The 16,641-nt window shown below is 43.7% G+C and overlaps 1 protein-coding gene across 1 annotated transcript in view; it reads left to right on the forward strand.

Moving 5' to 3' along the window:
• Positions 1–12,002, forward strand: part of SLC30A4 (solute carrier family 30 member 4) — a 287,690-nt gene extending 275,688 nt beyond the window's left edge. Inside the window, exon 7 of the mRNA XM_078684769.1 lies at positions 8,830–12,002. Coding sequence (XP_078540895.1) covers positions 8,830–8,984 — 155 coding nt within the window. The 3' untranslated portion in view covers positions 8,985–12,002. The remainder of the gene's footprint in view (positions 1–8,829) is intronic.
• Positions 12,003–16,641: the final 4,639 nt, after the last annotated feature.

Consider the following 16,641-nt stretch of genomic DNA (forward strand, 5'->3'; position numbering starts at 1 on the left):
CAAGCTAAGTTCTGCTAAGCCGTATTCAGTACTCTCTTTCAGTCCTTTGCAATGTCCTCTGGCTAGCCACCGCTTTATGGAAGACTGCTTTACAGTCTATGCACAGCATGTGTATCTGTAGCTATAGATGCCATGAACGGAACATGTTACTTTCCCTGTAAGCATCTGTTTGTGGCATGTAGTGCTGTAGATTCACATGTACCCACCTTACTCCCTGGAAGCCTGTGTTTGTTGCACAAACTTTTCTTTATTTTATTGCATGGTCATCACGTTTTGTATCTGTACGCTTCATTCCTATCTTCACCCTCTGAGGTTAATCAGGGAGCCGATGCTTATGAGCATTATCAGCCATATGTGGAGCCACCATAGATCGTAATATGAAGACTTCTTCTAAGAAAATCAGTTTCCACACATCCAAGCCTTACACTGGATGGCAGGAGAATACACGGCTTGCAATTCTACAGCACTGCATGCAAAGAACAGATCCTTACAGGGTAAGTAACATTTTCCAAATATACATACACACATTTAAACTTACTATTATTTTTATTGTTCCTTACTAGAAAATCATTGATTAAATTTAAAACTAAAAAAACAAGAGACTATTAAAAAAAGTATATTAAAAAATAACCCAGAATAAATGTATGGAAAATAATTTTATAGGCACTTTCTTGATTGAAATTAAGGTTATCTGAAATTAGAGAGTAGTTTAAAAAAAAAAAGAAATGTGAGGGTTGAAATACTAACAACGCTTCTTGGCTGTAGCTGCACCTAGCTGGGTGACCCATCCATAGTCAGACACCCAGTTTCCTTCATTCACAGAACCTCGCAGCTCATTTAAAGTCTATCATTTCACCAAAGATGGGTGATTGCTTGACATTATTAGATGTAGAGGTTGCCTAATTTGCATTCCAGTTATTTGATCTTACCAAAAATACACAAGATTTGTGGAGGTATGTTGATGTCTTTGCAAGATTGCTACTTGTCTATAACGTTGGCCAGACAGGGATATATTAAAATATGCTGGTTTGTCAATCTCTGTGAATACCCATTGGGCTACCCTTAGATAAATGGTAGAACATGACCTTTGTAGTAACTCCTTTTGTATCTTAGCCTTTGGCCTCAGTTTGGCCCGTTTTTTATTAGGTTTCGCCTGTCAAAAGCTGCGCAAGCAGCATTTTGCGCAGGCAAAATCTTATGTCTACAGTGTGTGTGTGTAGTCCCGCCCCTCTGTTCCATTGGCTAGCTCCATAAATGGAGGCTAGCCATTGGAACAGAGATCTGTCCGTCAATGCCGGAGCAGATTCGTGATTCAGAAAAGGGGGTGGTGATGAACAGAGTGCCTGAATTAAGCAGACCACTCTTACCCAGTCCAAAGATCAGGGCTTGATCCATCACCGTTTTTTAGCTCACTGCACCATCCCAGCTCAGAACTTGGCTATATGCAAATTAGTCTGTTCCTGTCCCAGTGCATGATGGGAACAGGGCAAACCAAACTACCAAGCCAATTCTTATACTGGGAAGGAAACAAGCTACCGGGGACCGGTTTCTGGCATTTCAGCCTCGTCGGCCCGGCTTGCTTGAATCCTGATGGTGCAATGAGCAAGGGACTCACATCTGAGTATACCCTTCCACGCTTATGGTGGACAAAATGATTCAGAAAAGGGGGTGGTGATGAACAGAGTGCCTGAATTAAGCAGACCACTCTTACCCAGTCCAAAGATCAGGGCTTGATCTATCACCGTTTTTTAGCTCACTGCACCATCCCAGCTCAGAACTTGGCTATATGCAAATTAGTCTGTTCCTGTCCCAGTGCATGATGGTAACAGGGCAAACGAAACTACCAAGCCAATTCTTATACTGGGAAGGAAACAAGCTACCGGGGACCGGTTTCTGGCATTTCAGCCTCGTCGGCCCGGCTTGCTTGAATCCTGATGAGAATTTTAGGCTTTTGCCCACGTCATGCGGCGGTGGGCGGATGTTTTTTTTAAATGTTTGTGTTGGCCATTTTTAACGTGTCGTTTGCAGGGGTGGGTTGCGTGATGTCCCGCTGTCCGTTCCCGCCCCCCTCCCGCTGTCTGTGTGCCCGTTCCTGCCCCCCTCCCGCTGTTCGTGTTCCCGCCCCCCCTCCCGCTGTTCGTGTTCCCGTTCCTGCCCCCCTCCCGCTGTTCGTGTTCCCGTTTCTGCCCCCGCTTCCGCTGTTCGTGTTCCCGCCCTCCCTCCCGCTGTCCGTTCCCACCCCCCCTCCCGCTGTCCGTGTCGAGGGGAAGATGTGTACAGAGCTCACCCTCCCCATGAAGGCTCGTAATCTGCTGGGTGAGTACCTATCGTGACCTACATTCACACGAACAAGTGTGAGTCCCCGGCCTTTTGTTATTGCATTGCCTCATAATCGGCTTCTACTTTCGGTGTGCCTGGAAGCGTGGTGGAACAAAGGGGGGAAGCTGCGGTGCTCTGCCTGGTACCCAGCCCTGCTGGGAGGGGTCTCGGTGTTGATGACGGCGCAGGCCCGCCTGTCTGGCAGCCTTTGTTGTGGCACGGCGTCGGTGCGCCCCTCATGCCTGCTGGTGAATGGGCTCTGGCCAGTCATGGTGGACGGAACTCTGCACGGTCTCGTGGTTGCTTGGGCTGAGCTGCGTGTTGTGATACTCAGCGTCACACGGTGATTCATAAGGCAGTGCGCAGAATTTGAGTATGTCTGGTGGACTTTGGACACAGTGTCACACAGCTCAGCCTTTCAACTCCTGACATCGTTGAGGGGTTAGCCATTGTGATGTCACCAAGTTGTATGTCTCTTATGGCGTCATGGTTTCAGCTGGTGTGAGATTGTGGGTATTTATCGAACACGAATTGTCTTCCCAGGATAACTTTATATTTTTTTGTATGATGGGCCATTTCATACGCACATTAACATGATCCAAGTTTTGTGTCATTGCATCTCTATTGTGCAGAATTCACATGACCTATGCCCTTGCGGTTTATGACCCCTTACGTGTTTTCTGTTCAACAAAGCTCACACCTCAGTATCTAGAGAACCCGGGTGGTCCCTGAGCAAGCAAAATTCGAAAAACCTTAAGGCTTCCGATTTCCCTCTGGGATGGGAGACATCACTGTTGTGCTCGTAAAACACACAAATGGACCTTTAAAAATAAAGATATGGCCCCTGAGGACGAGGGCGTGCCCCTCCTCCCCCCGCGCACCCTCGCTTGCTCTGGGGTGTGCTTGGTGATTCCAGCACTGCCGAGCGGTGTGTGTTTCTTTGTCTGCCGAACACGTGCAGGTGCTGGCGCACGCACTGTGTTCAGTACAAAAGGCAACACCAGGGCGGCCAGGCCGGCGGGCCCTTCCTGCAGCTCCTAAGCTCGGATCCCGGTGTGTTGGTTGTTGCTAATCGGGGAAAGTCCCCCGAAGTCCTGGTTCCCTCACCTGGCCCGGGGGAGTGTCTGTCTTTGTCAGGACTGACGGTCCCGGATTTCCAATGCCTGCGTCTTTGCGGGAATATAGACAGGGGTTGTGAGTCGCTTTCACCAGGTGTGTGGAAAGGCTATACAAAATGAAAGCGATACTTCTTTAACAAAAGAAAATGTAAACATCAGTCTCGCGTCTCACTTTTTCACGCATTCCAGGAAACACAATAAAAGCCGAGGAGATGGTAGGGCATCCGATTAAACTGTACAGGCCTGTGCTACTTTGTATTTCCTTCCCAGTTGAAAAGTTAACAACGCCACATGCACCAGATATAAGTAGTAGTCATCTGCGTTAAAATGGTATTTGTTTCGAAATATGCCTGTTAGATTTAGAATATCTGTATTACGTGATGTATAGCCGTATGTTGGGTTTTCTGCAGCTGGTTTGGCCTCCCAGTACAAATCGGGTTTTACACCTCGTCTCCCTGGTTTACAAGATCCTATCGTTCTTTTTGTATTATGGTAAGTAAAAGAAGTGTAAGGATAGTTGGTGTTTTGTTGCTGATAATGATGTTTTATAAGTGTGTTGGTTATGGCTGTATAAGGTTATGCCTTTCTCAAAATTGTGAAATGGAAAAACAAGGGAAACCCTACTCACAGCGGAACCAGGGCAGTACGTTTATATAGAAAAACAGTGGTTCCTATGGCATACGATTTTGTATAACTTAATGTTTATAACAAGCTCAATGGCAATGAAAACATTGGAGGGAGGGTGGCAGAAGAAAGAGAGACGCACACTTGTACCATGAAGGATATTTCCTTATATTTAAGAATTGATAATGAAAAATACATATGAATAACTTGCGACATACAAATATTATACAAAGTGCAGTGTATCCCAAGTGAATAGTGAGCAAACCAAGAACGTGTATAACAAGGTGAACTATACAGGTTTCAGCTGTGAATATTTACAAAGAACAGGAAACTAGACTCTAAACCAATTATGTCAACAAATGATTAGCCAGCCGCTATAAAATTATAGAAACTGTGTTGGTCTGATTTGTTTCCTAGGGCGTCGATGGCGTTTCGACCATTAGAATAAAGGTCTCATCAGGACTGGGCAGTGAGGGACATCTATCAAAATACAAAAATAAAAATAATTTGTAACTATTGGCAGTCGCCATGAATAGATACTATTCATGAATATTGTCAGGGAGGTTTTTTACCTTGCACCAGGGTATAAATAGCCCACGCGTGTGAAAGTAAACTGAATTTACTTACAGTGAACCCGGCCGGGCACACTGTAGGCACAGTTGGTAGCGTGTCTTTATTTTATTTTAGATATTCGCGGTCAATGCCGTTCCACCGCCAAGTATCACAGGTGTGCTAAAATAAAGATGTGAAACTGTGTCAAGCGCTCTTATAGAGCGAAACAATTTCGCTATATTTCCTAGTTGTTTACAGGCTTTTGCAAGGCTTTTCCATACCTTGGCGCTTTTGAATCGTGCTGCTCGATGGCTGGCTCCGATCAATCCTCTGGTAAGGGGAGTGTCACGGAAGGCGGCGTCATCGCCGTTATGACATGATGGACGGCGTGTGTAAGCATAGAAAGGGGACTTACAAATTACGCGTCCTCGTAGTGTTGACTCCTACAGATGGCCACTATGCCCATATCTACGTGTTATATCTAGTTCTCTCAAAGCTACAAATTCAAATAATGAGCATTTTGCAAACAACAATAAAAATAAAGACAAATTGCATTATTTAAACAGTAAATTACAATGAAGCTCTACAATTTCGTGGGCACCCACCCTGATGAAACCATAATGAATCTCGGACTATTTACAGGCATTAGCACATATATACATTTTTAAAAAACATTTTGCAAGAAAAACCTCTTTCTTTACAGAAACAGTTAATGCACAATGCTGACAGTTGGTAAGTGCAATACAGCGCATGTTAGAGCCAATACAGCTGTCACAACATCGAGTCAACCAATTGAATGTTTACAGAATCTAACATAGTTTCTATGTCATATTGGATACAAAGCCTCTCCATTCATCAGCAGTGTTAAGACCTTCATTTATGGAATTGATCTTGTCAATCCAATGGCACTCGCGACGCTGAAGTATTTGAGCAATATCGCCACCCCTTTCTGGTAGTGTTGCGATATCTACCACTTGCCACCTCATTTCATCCGCAGAATGGTTTAATTCTTTGAAATGGGCAACAAGAGGTGCAGTCAAAACAGATTTCCTTATGCGACTGCGGTGCTGTCCTATTCTGGCCTTTACCAGTTGTTGCGTTTGTCCAATATAGGGTAAGCCGCAGGGACACCAAATGCAATACACGACATTACGTGTGTTACAATTTGAAAAGAAATCAAGTTTATAGTCAAAATTGCCATGTTTAAAATTCAATGTCTTACATGTTAATGGGCAAATCACACAATTTCCACACGGGTGATGTCCCAAAATGGGAGGCAGGTTCCAATTAGATTCTAACGTACCACTTTTCTGGACAGCTGTTTCAGTGGACGATCTAACTAAATGATCTTTTAGGTTTTTTGCTCTCTTATACGCAAAGAGGGGTACCTCGATCGCTGGGTCAATGCTCCTAATGATGTTCCAGTTTTTCGTGATGGTTTTGCGAATCATATTAGTATGAACTCCAAATGTCGTGACACAAACAATTTTATCCATTACTTTTTTCGGTCTAATGACCAATAATTCCTCTCGGGGACAGTACCAGGCTCGTTTTAGTGATTTTTTAACCAATTTGTTTGGATACCCTCTCATTAGTAGTTTATTTTTTAGGACTTCTGACTCTCTCATATAATCTTCACGTCGTGCACAATTACGACGGATCCTCAAGAATTGCCCAAAGGGCAATCCATCCCTTAGAGCCCTGGGATGTTGGCTCTCATATGATAGTAACGTATTTTTCTCCGTAGGCTTTCTATGAAGAGATGTTATTAGTTTCCCATCCACATTCATGATATTGAGATCCAGAAAAGGAATGGTGTCTTTATGTAATGTGGATGTGAAAGTGAGATGGGTTTGAACCGTGTTGAGATATAGAATGAATCCAGTAAAATCCTCTTCATTCCCCCTCCAAGTGAGGAAAATATCGTCAATATATCTATGCCAGCCATTAATGCTGGCATAGTATGGATTATGGTTATTCAGGACATATAGTCCTTCCACATGGTTCATGTAGATGTTCGCCAGATTTGGGGCAAAAATTGCGCCCATACTGGTCCCACAGCATTGTTCATAGAATTGTCCGTTAGATACAAAATAATTTCTCTGGAGTGCCACTTCCAATAGTGCAATTATAAATGAAGTTGGCACATTCCAGGGTCTAGGCCTAGTATCAAGAAGCTCTCTTATACATTGGATACTATCTCTCTGTGGGATGTTTGTATATAGAGACGATATGTCCAAAGTGGCCAACCAATCAGTGTCTTCATTATATGATACACCTTCGACTAGGTTAATCATGTGCATAGTATCACGCACATAACTCTGTTGAAGGGGAACGAAGTCTCTTATAAAGAAATCAATATATTTACCTAACGGTTCCAAAATAGAACCACAGCTTTTTCTCAAAATTGTGACACTGGTGATCATGTCTTTGGGATACAAGGCATTTTTTCAGGAGACTAACAAAATAAACTAAGTGTTTTCTACATGCTCCTATTACATACAAAAAGCTGTTAACATGTAGATGGCAGGGTCCTCTTTTTTTTGTAGCCAAAACGTAAAATAGCTTAATTGTGCATGGTGTCGTTTGCAGGGGTGGGTTGCGTGATGTCCCGCTCTGCACAAAAATAATTGCTCTGCCCCTTTCATGCTTCCCGTCGACACTAACTCAATCACAGTTTGTCCAGTACTTTAAGTGCCATGATTATACACTCTGGCCCCCCTCCTTACAGTTTTTTGTAGCCAACAATTAACTGCGCAAGCAGACCTATCAGATCGCTAAATCTGCTCCCTATCTAGAAGTAACCAGTTCCTATAGCTACAGGCTATCAACTCGCACTATCCAGCACAAAGCAGTGTGAGTCTTCTAGGGAGAGCATGGTGTGTGGGAGAGCATGGTGTGTGGGAGAGCATGGTGTGTGAGAGGCAGCAGTGTGTGAGACAGCAGTGTGAGAGACCTTTTATTTATGTTTTGGTTTTTGAAACATAAATAAAACGCATTGTTATCTGCAATATCATTAGCTCAAACTCGCGTAAATACGCGACCTATTGCATTGCAAATGCTATAGGTCTCGCATTTGCGAGAGATTAAGCTATTGGCATTGTAAATGACAATGCCATTTATTTATTTTCAAAACCAACACATAAATTAAAATTGTCATTTACAATGCCAATAGCTCAAACTTTTCAAAAGGCGAAACCATTGCATTGTAAATGCTTGTTTGCTATTTGTCTTACTACAAGCAATATTTGTTGGAGAACTCATTCAGTCATGCTGTTCTCCAGACTGAAAGTGCTCAAAAATATTTTTGCTTAAAGCTGATAAGCAAATGTGGTTCCAGTATCTCTTATGTAGATGCTGTTGGAAGCTCATGCATGTATGGAATACTAGAGGGACATGGGCAGAGGATTAAAGTGAATTTATACACCACATTTTGGGGCTTTCCACTCCACTATTGCATGAATACATTGCTTACCACTTGTTCTTACACTAACACATGCATGCACCGGTTTACCCCTCGTTTGACAACTTCTCTTTAATTGAGTTAGAATATTGATTGAACTGAGAGGATGTGCTGTGGAAAATATGAACGCGTGGAGAAAGCTCAATGAGCATGTATGCACATTTTTGGTTCATCAGCATTCTGTGAAGCATTAACGATTCCAAAATAGCTAATATTTGTTTCTGCCTTCTCATGTAGAAGGTTGTTTGCAATAAATGTTAGGGAACAATAGAACTGTTCAGCCTTTACTTTAACTGAAGTCAGCATACAATAGAGTTTTGCCATTCTTGCCTGTACGCACACCATGATAGCACCTACATTACAGTGTTTAATTACTGGCAATATCTTGGGCAGATAAATACATTGATAAAGAACTATGAATTTAAATCATCTTAATGTTTGATTGAAACTGCAAGGCAGCTGCTTAATGTAGGAAAACACGGGTTGGCTGTTTTGTTTTTTAACTTCAAGACTTGTATGAAACTATTGATGAAATACTAAAACACTGTCTCTCCCTGTTGAATAGACTAGTCGCTCCCCTAGCAGTCATTTAGTGACAAATGGGGCTTTAATGAAACTTGTGAAGTCACTTTGAAGTTGTTGTTTAAAATCGTGCTAAGTAATTATTAAATCATATGTTACTCCTATGAAATGTACTGTTATGTATTAGATATATTACATTTGATAACTGAATTGTCTCTTTTGAATTTGTAGCTTCTGGTGGCTCCTCTAACTGGGAAGATGTGCAATTCAAAGCTAGACACATATTACTGAGCAAATATGGAATGTATCGGTGTTCAGTTCAACTGCAAAGCTACAAAGAGGAAGAAAGGAAAAGCTGTGCCAATTGTCCACTTTCTCCTGCCTAATTTTACAAGTTCTGTGAACTTGGTGCCTTATCTGCACTCCGGTTCAATATCTACCAGAAAAATGAAAGGAACTATGCATTCATTGGTATTACTGCTTAACTGAAATCACTACTTCGGTGATGAGACAACACTGGAGAAAATAAGCACGAAAAATCAATGGAAAGCTTTCTTTTTCTAAAATTTACTTTGAAATCCTTTTTACACGGACACCATGACAAAGGAATTACAGTATTAATTCCATAGATTTTTTTCCCCTCAGAAAATCATAACAATCCCAGTTTACAGAGTGATGCTTATTTGCACATGAGATTAAAACACACATATTATCATATTTTGTAACTGTTATGCTATGTGCCAAAGTGGGTTGTGACAGTTCAGGAATTACAAAATATGCGCAAGGTAGTTTTTCACTGAAGCTGACAAGCTGTATTTGTAATCTGTGCTAAATATATAAATGTTCATAAATGGCCAATTTTGTTTCCTATTATGTTAAAATACATATTGATTTTGATTTTCGTGTGTTCTAGTCCAGTTTGTTCAATAAAATCATTACGTATGTTTCACACCAAGCAAATGTGAAACACTGTTCAGGGAAACCTTCAAATATGCAGGTGTTGCACAAATAGTTCCATCTTTACCCAATGCAAATACTTAGTAATTCCCTCAGTGTGGTCATTTTGTTGACCACAATTATAGTGTCCAAACAATTTTCTAATGTGGAAATGAATAAAGAAATACATTTTATTTGAAAAAACAATATTATTCTTACTGCCAAGGACTATAATATTTCTCTAAAGTATAACCTCCTTTAATTTTCTCCTCTTATGCTTAAGCAGGGTTATCCAAACTAGTATTCATTCACTCTAGACATTGTTGGCCAAGTCATTTTTATATTTGTGTATTACTGTTCCCAGAGGAGACATTGGTGTTCTCTGTAAATTAATGACAGAATGGTGTACATTTAAACCATGGTATAAGTTATTAAAATACATCTCGAGTTTAACAGCTAAATTAAATGTATAATTTTTCCATAAAAACATAAATTGTGAAGGTTAACATTTTCCCTGTCTGAATTTAGAAATGGCCTATCCACCAATTAATCATAATCTGGAGAAAGCGCTCATTATTTTCTCTGGAGAAATGCCTCCGCCTGACACCATCTCTGACTCGGGACTGACCAACTTGCGGTCGGTGGTTCCGACCACCAGATTACAATGTGACCGAACACTGTTCATCGGATTTCCATTGTTTCCTATGTGAGCTTGTGTTATGCCTGAGAACCGGCCATAACACATGCTTCTATTGGGAAATGAGGTGTGTGTGTAAAACCCTACAGTCTGTCGCAGGCACCCCATAGCACATAGTGTAGGGTTTTACAGGTGGGTACCCTAGATACCCACTCTGCCACCAACCGTAGACCGCGGGGGTTAGGTGACCCTGGCAGAGGCCTCAAAAGTAACTTTCCGACAGCCATTCTGGGTCGAAAAGGCTGTTTGAAACGGACATCGTAATCCCGACGGCGGAAACGGCGTCCATAGGGGGTTACGGTACAATTACGACTGACAGGAATACTCCGTGAATCGGTCAAAACTGTGCCAGAATGACCAGGCGGTTTACGTTACGAACGCAAACATCGTAATCGGACTGTAGACGGTCTGAGTCGGGCAGAAGGGCTCTGACGCGGTGGGAACGCTTCCGACTGTCGGGCGGACGCCTTCCGCCGGAGTTCGTAATGAGACCCTGAATATTCACTGCATTGTTGAAAGTAATTGAAACTGAAAACATCCTTACATCCTGTTTTGGAAGCCATCTGAGTTCCATATAAGGTTTGCAATTTTAAAAGCATAGTCTGATGTGCATAGAATGATCATTTTTTATGCTTGTTGACAGTTTGTAAGTATTATGTTTTATAGGATATTTCTTTGATGTAATTAAAACACATCAATCTATGTTTTTTTGGGTTATTTCTTTTTTTACAGTTGTTTGGCAAGATCTTCAGTATTTTAAATGAAACATATTTGATTATTTTACTACTTGAAATATGGTAGTGCAGTACAGTGATATTTTGTAAATCATTGTAACCTAACTGATAAGTCAGTAAGTTCGCAATTGCTTGATTTTGTAAAAATACTTTTTTTAAATAATCTGTATTAGTAAATGTGTTCAATGCACTCCTTGTTATTGCAACTTACTTGACCCGTGTAGAAAAAAATTAAGGCAGATCCTTGTCTTCCATCTGTAATATGTGGCGTAATAGTTATCTTGTGTAAGAAAATACAATTCAGGTACATTTTTATGCAGTGCTACAGGTTTAGTTACTTACATGCTACTGAATTCATACAGTGTTGTAAAAACAAAATTGCCTATACGTTTTCTTGTATTTGCATCTTTCACATTTGTCACTTATAGAAATACTTGAACAAAAGCAGTATTTTAAACCAGCTATCAATATAAATTGGTTCTAACTTACTATATGAAGCACACATTCATTTAATTATTACCAATGTTATAGAAAGAGACTTGCCATTATTTGCATATATTCTAGGTTACTGTATTTTTGTACTTTACACCACTGTGCCAGTTCTTTCTTCCCCCGACTCCACTACCCGTTTGTATAGAGCCTGGCAATTTCTGTTGAGGCATTTAAAAGTGTTGAATCTGAATTGAGTATTTATGCTGCAAGTGTGCTTTAACTGAATAGGAAATACATAGTCCACCAATTTTGGTCTCTCAAATAATCCTGTCCCCCTATTTATGCAAGAAGGGGTTATTAAAGACTGTATACTGCAAAAGGTACCAATTTAGGACTATATACAGCCTTAGCTAAATCAACTAAATTATTAAAGCTACTGACTCTTGAACAAGTTGGGTTTCATTATTTTTAAAGTCTGGCAAAGCTACAAAAGCCGCTTCATGTGACATGCATAAATGATGATTTTGTGTGGGGATAACGTTTCAATACTTTGCCTGTAATGAGCCAGACCACCTACTTTTTAAAATAAACATACATATTTGTGAGGCATGTGTATATGTCGTTTTGGTGTACCCTAAATATCCTGTAATTAGAATTGTCATGCATTTGCTGTGTAATAACCTGCCTTGTGTCTCATAAAATACAGTTTTATATTGTCAGGTGTCCCTTGCAGGTGTTGATTTAATTTCTGATCAACTGACATCCACCTTTTTTTTATTATATTTTTTTTTACACAAAACAGTACTCAAATTACGTTTTTGGGTTGATGCTTTTTGGTATTTTAGTAAACTTTGGGTTACTGAAGGACTAAGAGTTGCCAGATGCCATGAGTAACTGGTATATTGCCTTGGAATGGCAAGTGGTTTAATATTCAAAATATGTCACAAATCTTTGGTTGTTCTATTGAGGACTGTTAGCATTTTCAATTTTTTTTTTTTAAATGACACATTTTCTTCCTGATTGACTTAGCTGCAGAAGACTTTTTTTATAAAAGTTAAACAAACAGTAGTCTCTTGTTTCTCTCTAAAGTCAAGATGAGTACAATGTTTAAAGGCAACGAATTCCGTGAAGACCGAAAAAGAAAGGAGAAAGCACATGCCCTGGTCATGCAGAAGCGATGTTCTCTTCATAAAAACAGATTAGAAGATCACAAAGTTCTAGTGGGTTTATAAACAGAGGGGCATATTCTCAAGAACGTGTGATAACCATCGCAGTCTATCATATCACAACACGGCGGTACCATGCGATAGTCACCAGATAACACGTCAAATGGGCGCGTTAAAATCAACGCCACTCCGCAAAAATGGCAAACACAAACTCAAAAAAAGCTGCAATGAGGCTTAGCGCGATAATAAAAGCAGCGAAACCCACCGGCAGGCCTGCAAATCCCCCACGTCTGGTGGGAAAATGCACTATAAAAGCAGAACAAGAAAAACACACCAGAAACAATCCAAAGTGCGCCGCAACATGGATGCACCCTGACCGAGCGCAGAGGCCAATGCAAACCCCACAAGCCCCACAGGCCACTAGCAAGGTATAACTGGGTCGGGGAAGGCCAGGGAGAAGATGGAGAGGATGACTGGGTGCAGTCCACAGGAAAACAAGAACAGCGTCACGGAGACGACAGAACACAACCATCAACTGAACCACAATCAGACCACCTTGAATGCAGCAGGAATGTTGAGGAGGCCTAGAGGCGCTGGCATGACGTGAAAATCGAAACCAGGCACCAAGACACCGCCAACAGGAAGGCAGCAATGGCGACAGGAGGTGGGAATCCTACACCACTGGAGGAAATGGAGGCCAGTCATCAGTGTGGCGATGGTACAAGGAGGTGGGAGTACGGACACAGTTCTAGAAGACCTGACACAACAACAGGGTGAGTAACGACCAGAGACTGGGGGAGATGGGCACAATAGCACACATGCACAACAATGTGTAGCACACTGCACACCCACAATGAACCTGGATCATGTCCCTGATCCCCGTGGCACACTGCAACACACACACATAGCAATAACAGCACATCCCATGACAATGTGTTACCAAGTGCAACACCGACCCTGCAGAACAAGGGACACAATTGGGTCCGCTCATGCGCATAAGCAGACCAATCACATTTGACAGAGCAGGGAACTGTGATATGTATATCCGTCATGTAGTACAAATGTCCACTGTCCCCCCTCAAATTGCCAGCACCGCCCAAAAGGTCACACTGTACATTGTCTGCATGTCAACAAGAACAATACGCCAACATACATGTCAAAACTATATCAACATGCATCTTCCCCTCCCCTTTACATTACAGGGAGACAAAAAACACCTCCAGGAGGGCAGACCAGACAACCCATCAGTGATGCCGGAGACGACTACCACACCTTCGACACCGACGCCCTACAACAGCTCATGGACATCTTCGGCAACCCACCCCCAGGAGCAGGGCAGCCAAGCTACATAGATGAGACCACAGCCCCGGCACAGACCACACAGCAGGAAGCACCCGCCAAGACGGCTGGCTCCCAACACTTCACAGAGGCACACATCGCATTCCAGTGCCAGAATGCCAAAAGGAGGTGGCAGAACAGGTGCGGGTGGGGTCAGAGCTCATGGAAGCCAAACTGAACCACATATGTGGATATCTAAGTCCCATCAGGGACCACCTACACCCCACAAAGGAGACCCACACTGTGGCAAACACATGCAGATGGACATTCCCAGTATAGAACCACGCCCACCGACTCGCACATAGCAGTCACACACCCACGTTGGCTCTGCGTACTACAGCTCAGTTCACTCCCCTTACGAATTGAGTGGGTGACGATATAGCTACATCTCCAAGTTCTGACCCGCTGCCTGCGGTGACATGTCTGCCTCCGCTGTACACCTCACAATGTAATGTTGTAGGGCCCAGGGCCCTTATACATACAAGACCACAGGGACACAAGCATATATCATGTAGAACTGGCTACGGGCCCTTTTATTGGCAGGGCCACATGTACAGTGACGCCTGTGCTGGATGTGCGTGGGGTGAGTATAAGCCAGCTCGCACGGAGTGCTTGGTGCTGGCAACAACTTGAACAGTGGACACCAGTGCAATGGAAACAGAAAACACCTGCATAACAGAGTCAACTGCTGAGCAATATGTAGGGAGCCTGAGCAAGTTCAGAGGTCACCCAACATACAAACAGAAGTGTCCGTGAGTTGCAGTGCACTGAGGTTGGGAGCACTAGAGATTAGCATGCTCATGTGAAGCAGATGTCTAGAATTGTGTCCCTTCATGCAATTCATGCAGTGGGTGGGGGTGTCACATCTGCATCATCTTTCTCACCGTCGTCCCTTGTCTCCCACACTGCCTGACGTGACATTGCTGCGTGAGCTCTCCACCGCACATAACCACAACAGTAATGGACGATGATTTGTGGTGCACTGAGTTAGTGGCACCTGGAGTGCTGAGCAGGGGATCAGGCAGAAGATGGCATCCACGAAAGGTGCGAGCTACTCAGTCTGCCTGTATGACCGTTTTGGCACTGGCAGTTGGAGTTGGTCCTGGCGGTGGTGGCGTGTGCCTCCTGCGGTGATACGAGGTCAAGGCTGATTTGACATGTGAGCCCTGGTGTGCCACAGTTAAAGCTGGAGGCAGCAGACAGCGCAGGGCCACAGACACATGGCGTTGATGACCCCCAAGGCCATCGCCTCAGAGGCCATCCAATATCTCAGTAGGAGTCCCTGACCTGACCAGCACAGAGTTAGTGGTCCCAGATGCACAGCGGCCGGCACAGGCAAGGCGCCACGGGATGGTGAATTGCGGTGCACTGAGGTAGGGCCACGCAGACTGAGCGGGTCCTCGTCGATGTCGAAGGTGAATGTGGCGGAGGGCTGCAGGGGACAGTGAAGGGTGTCCTCCAGGGCATAATGCAGAGGTTTGATGTTATCTGTAAGCAGCAAATGGAGGAGTGGAAAGCAACAGCCTCGTTGCCACCACCAATTAGGTATCAGCAACATGAGGATGAAAACTACCCCCTAGTCCATAGACTCAGACGCCACCAATGTACGACCAGAGAGTCTCCATGAATGTTGGGGAACGGACTTAGTGGCACCGGGGCTTGGAGGGGATGCAGTCTGCGATGATGCCGGTACACTGATATGAACTCTGCCATTGCCAAACCAAGACTCTGTGACCTACTGAAACACAGTGTAAGCCGGAGGTAGCGGTCAGCAGTGGCCCACAGCCACGTGTTATTGTCTCGCGATGCACAGAGTGACACCAGGGCAATTGTCGGTAGTGCTCGATCACCTCCGTAACAATGATCCTTTTTTCCGCCCAAAAGCCACGAGTCATCCTCTTACGCCTCTCCTTGCATGCAATGATATTTACTCTGCCTTTGAATAATCGATGTTCAGTTCCAATTCTGTGACCTACTCGAGAGCAGCGTAGGCCGAGAGCAGTAGTCTGCATGGACCCACAGAATCTTGAGGCTGTGATGTAACAATAAGACCTGTTGGCACCACATTGAAGGGTGTATAGTGACACACTCAGCGATTATTTATGTGCTCTGCCATGGTGTAATCAATACTCAGTTCCAAAAGTGCAACCTAGTTGGCCTCAGTGTCGGGCAGAGGCAGCGGTCAGCGCGGGCCAACCGCTGTCCACCCATCTCCTCCTGGATCTCTCACACACAAAGTTGTAATGGCATTTGTATTAGATTTGTGGCTGACAGGTAGTGGCCCAGAGCTGGGCGTGTGTTTAGCCGGCGACGATGCCGTGTCCCGTCTGTGACTGACTGCATTGGATTGGTGTGAGGCCTGCAGGACCACAGTGCAGGCCGAAGGCCAGAGTCAGCAAGGGCCCACAGACACGTTTTTGGGGAGTCCTATGCACAGACTTGGTTGCACCACATCGTAGGGAGTATAGAGACAATAATGTACTCTGCCATGGTGTGATCAAGACTTGGTTCCAAATGTGTGTCCTACTTGTCCACTGTGTATGTCGGTGGAGTACGTCAATAGGAAAGGAGTTTCGCGGGCCTGTGTCGCGGAGGCCGTGATGGTCTGAGGAGTATGCCAAGGTTGGGGACCTCGGGTTTGGAGTTTGCACCGGCACGTGGTGGGACCTCTTCGACACACGCCGGTGTTTGCAGGTGGGCACTGAGGCCTGAGTGCACCGGATCGCTGGCAACTCCACTC

The sequence above is a fragment of the Lissotriton helveticus genome, chromosome 3_2, assembly GCF_964261635.1.
Source record: "Lissotriton helveticus chromosome 3_2, aLisHel1.1, whole genome shotgun sequence".
Taxonomy (NCBI): domain Eukaryota; kingdom Metazoa; phylum Chordata; class Amphibia; order Caudata; family Salamandridae; genus Lissotriton; species Lissotriton helveticus.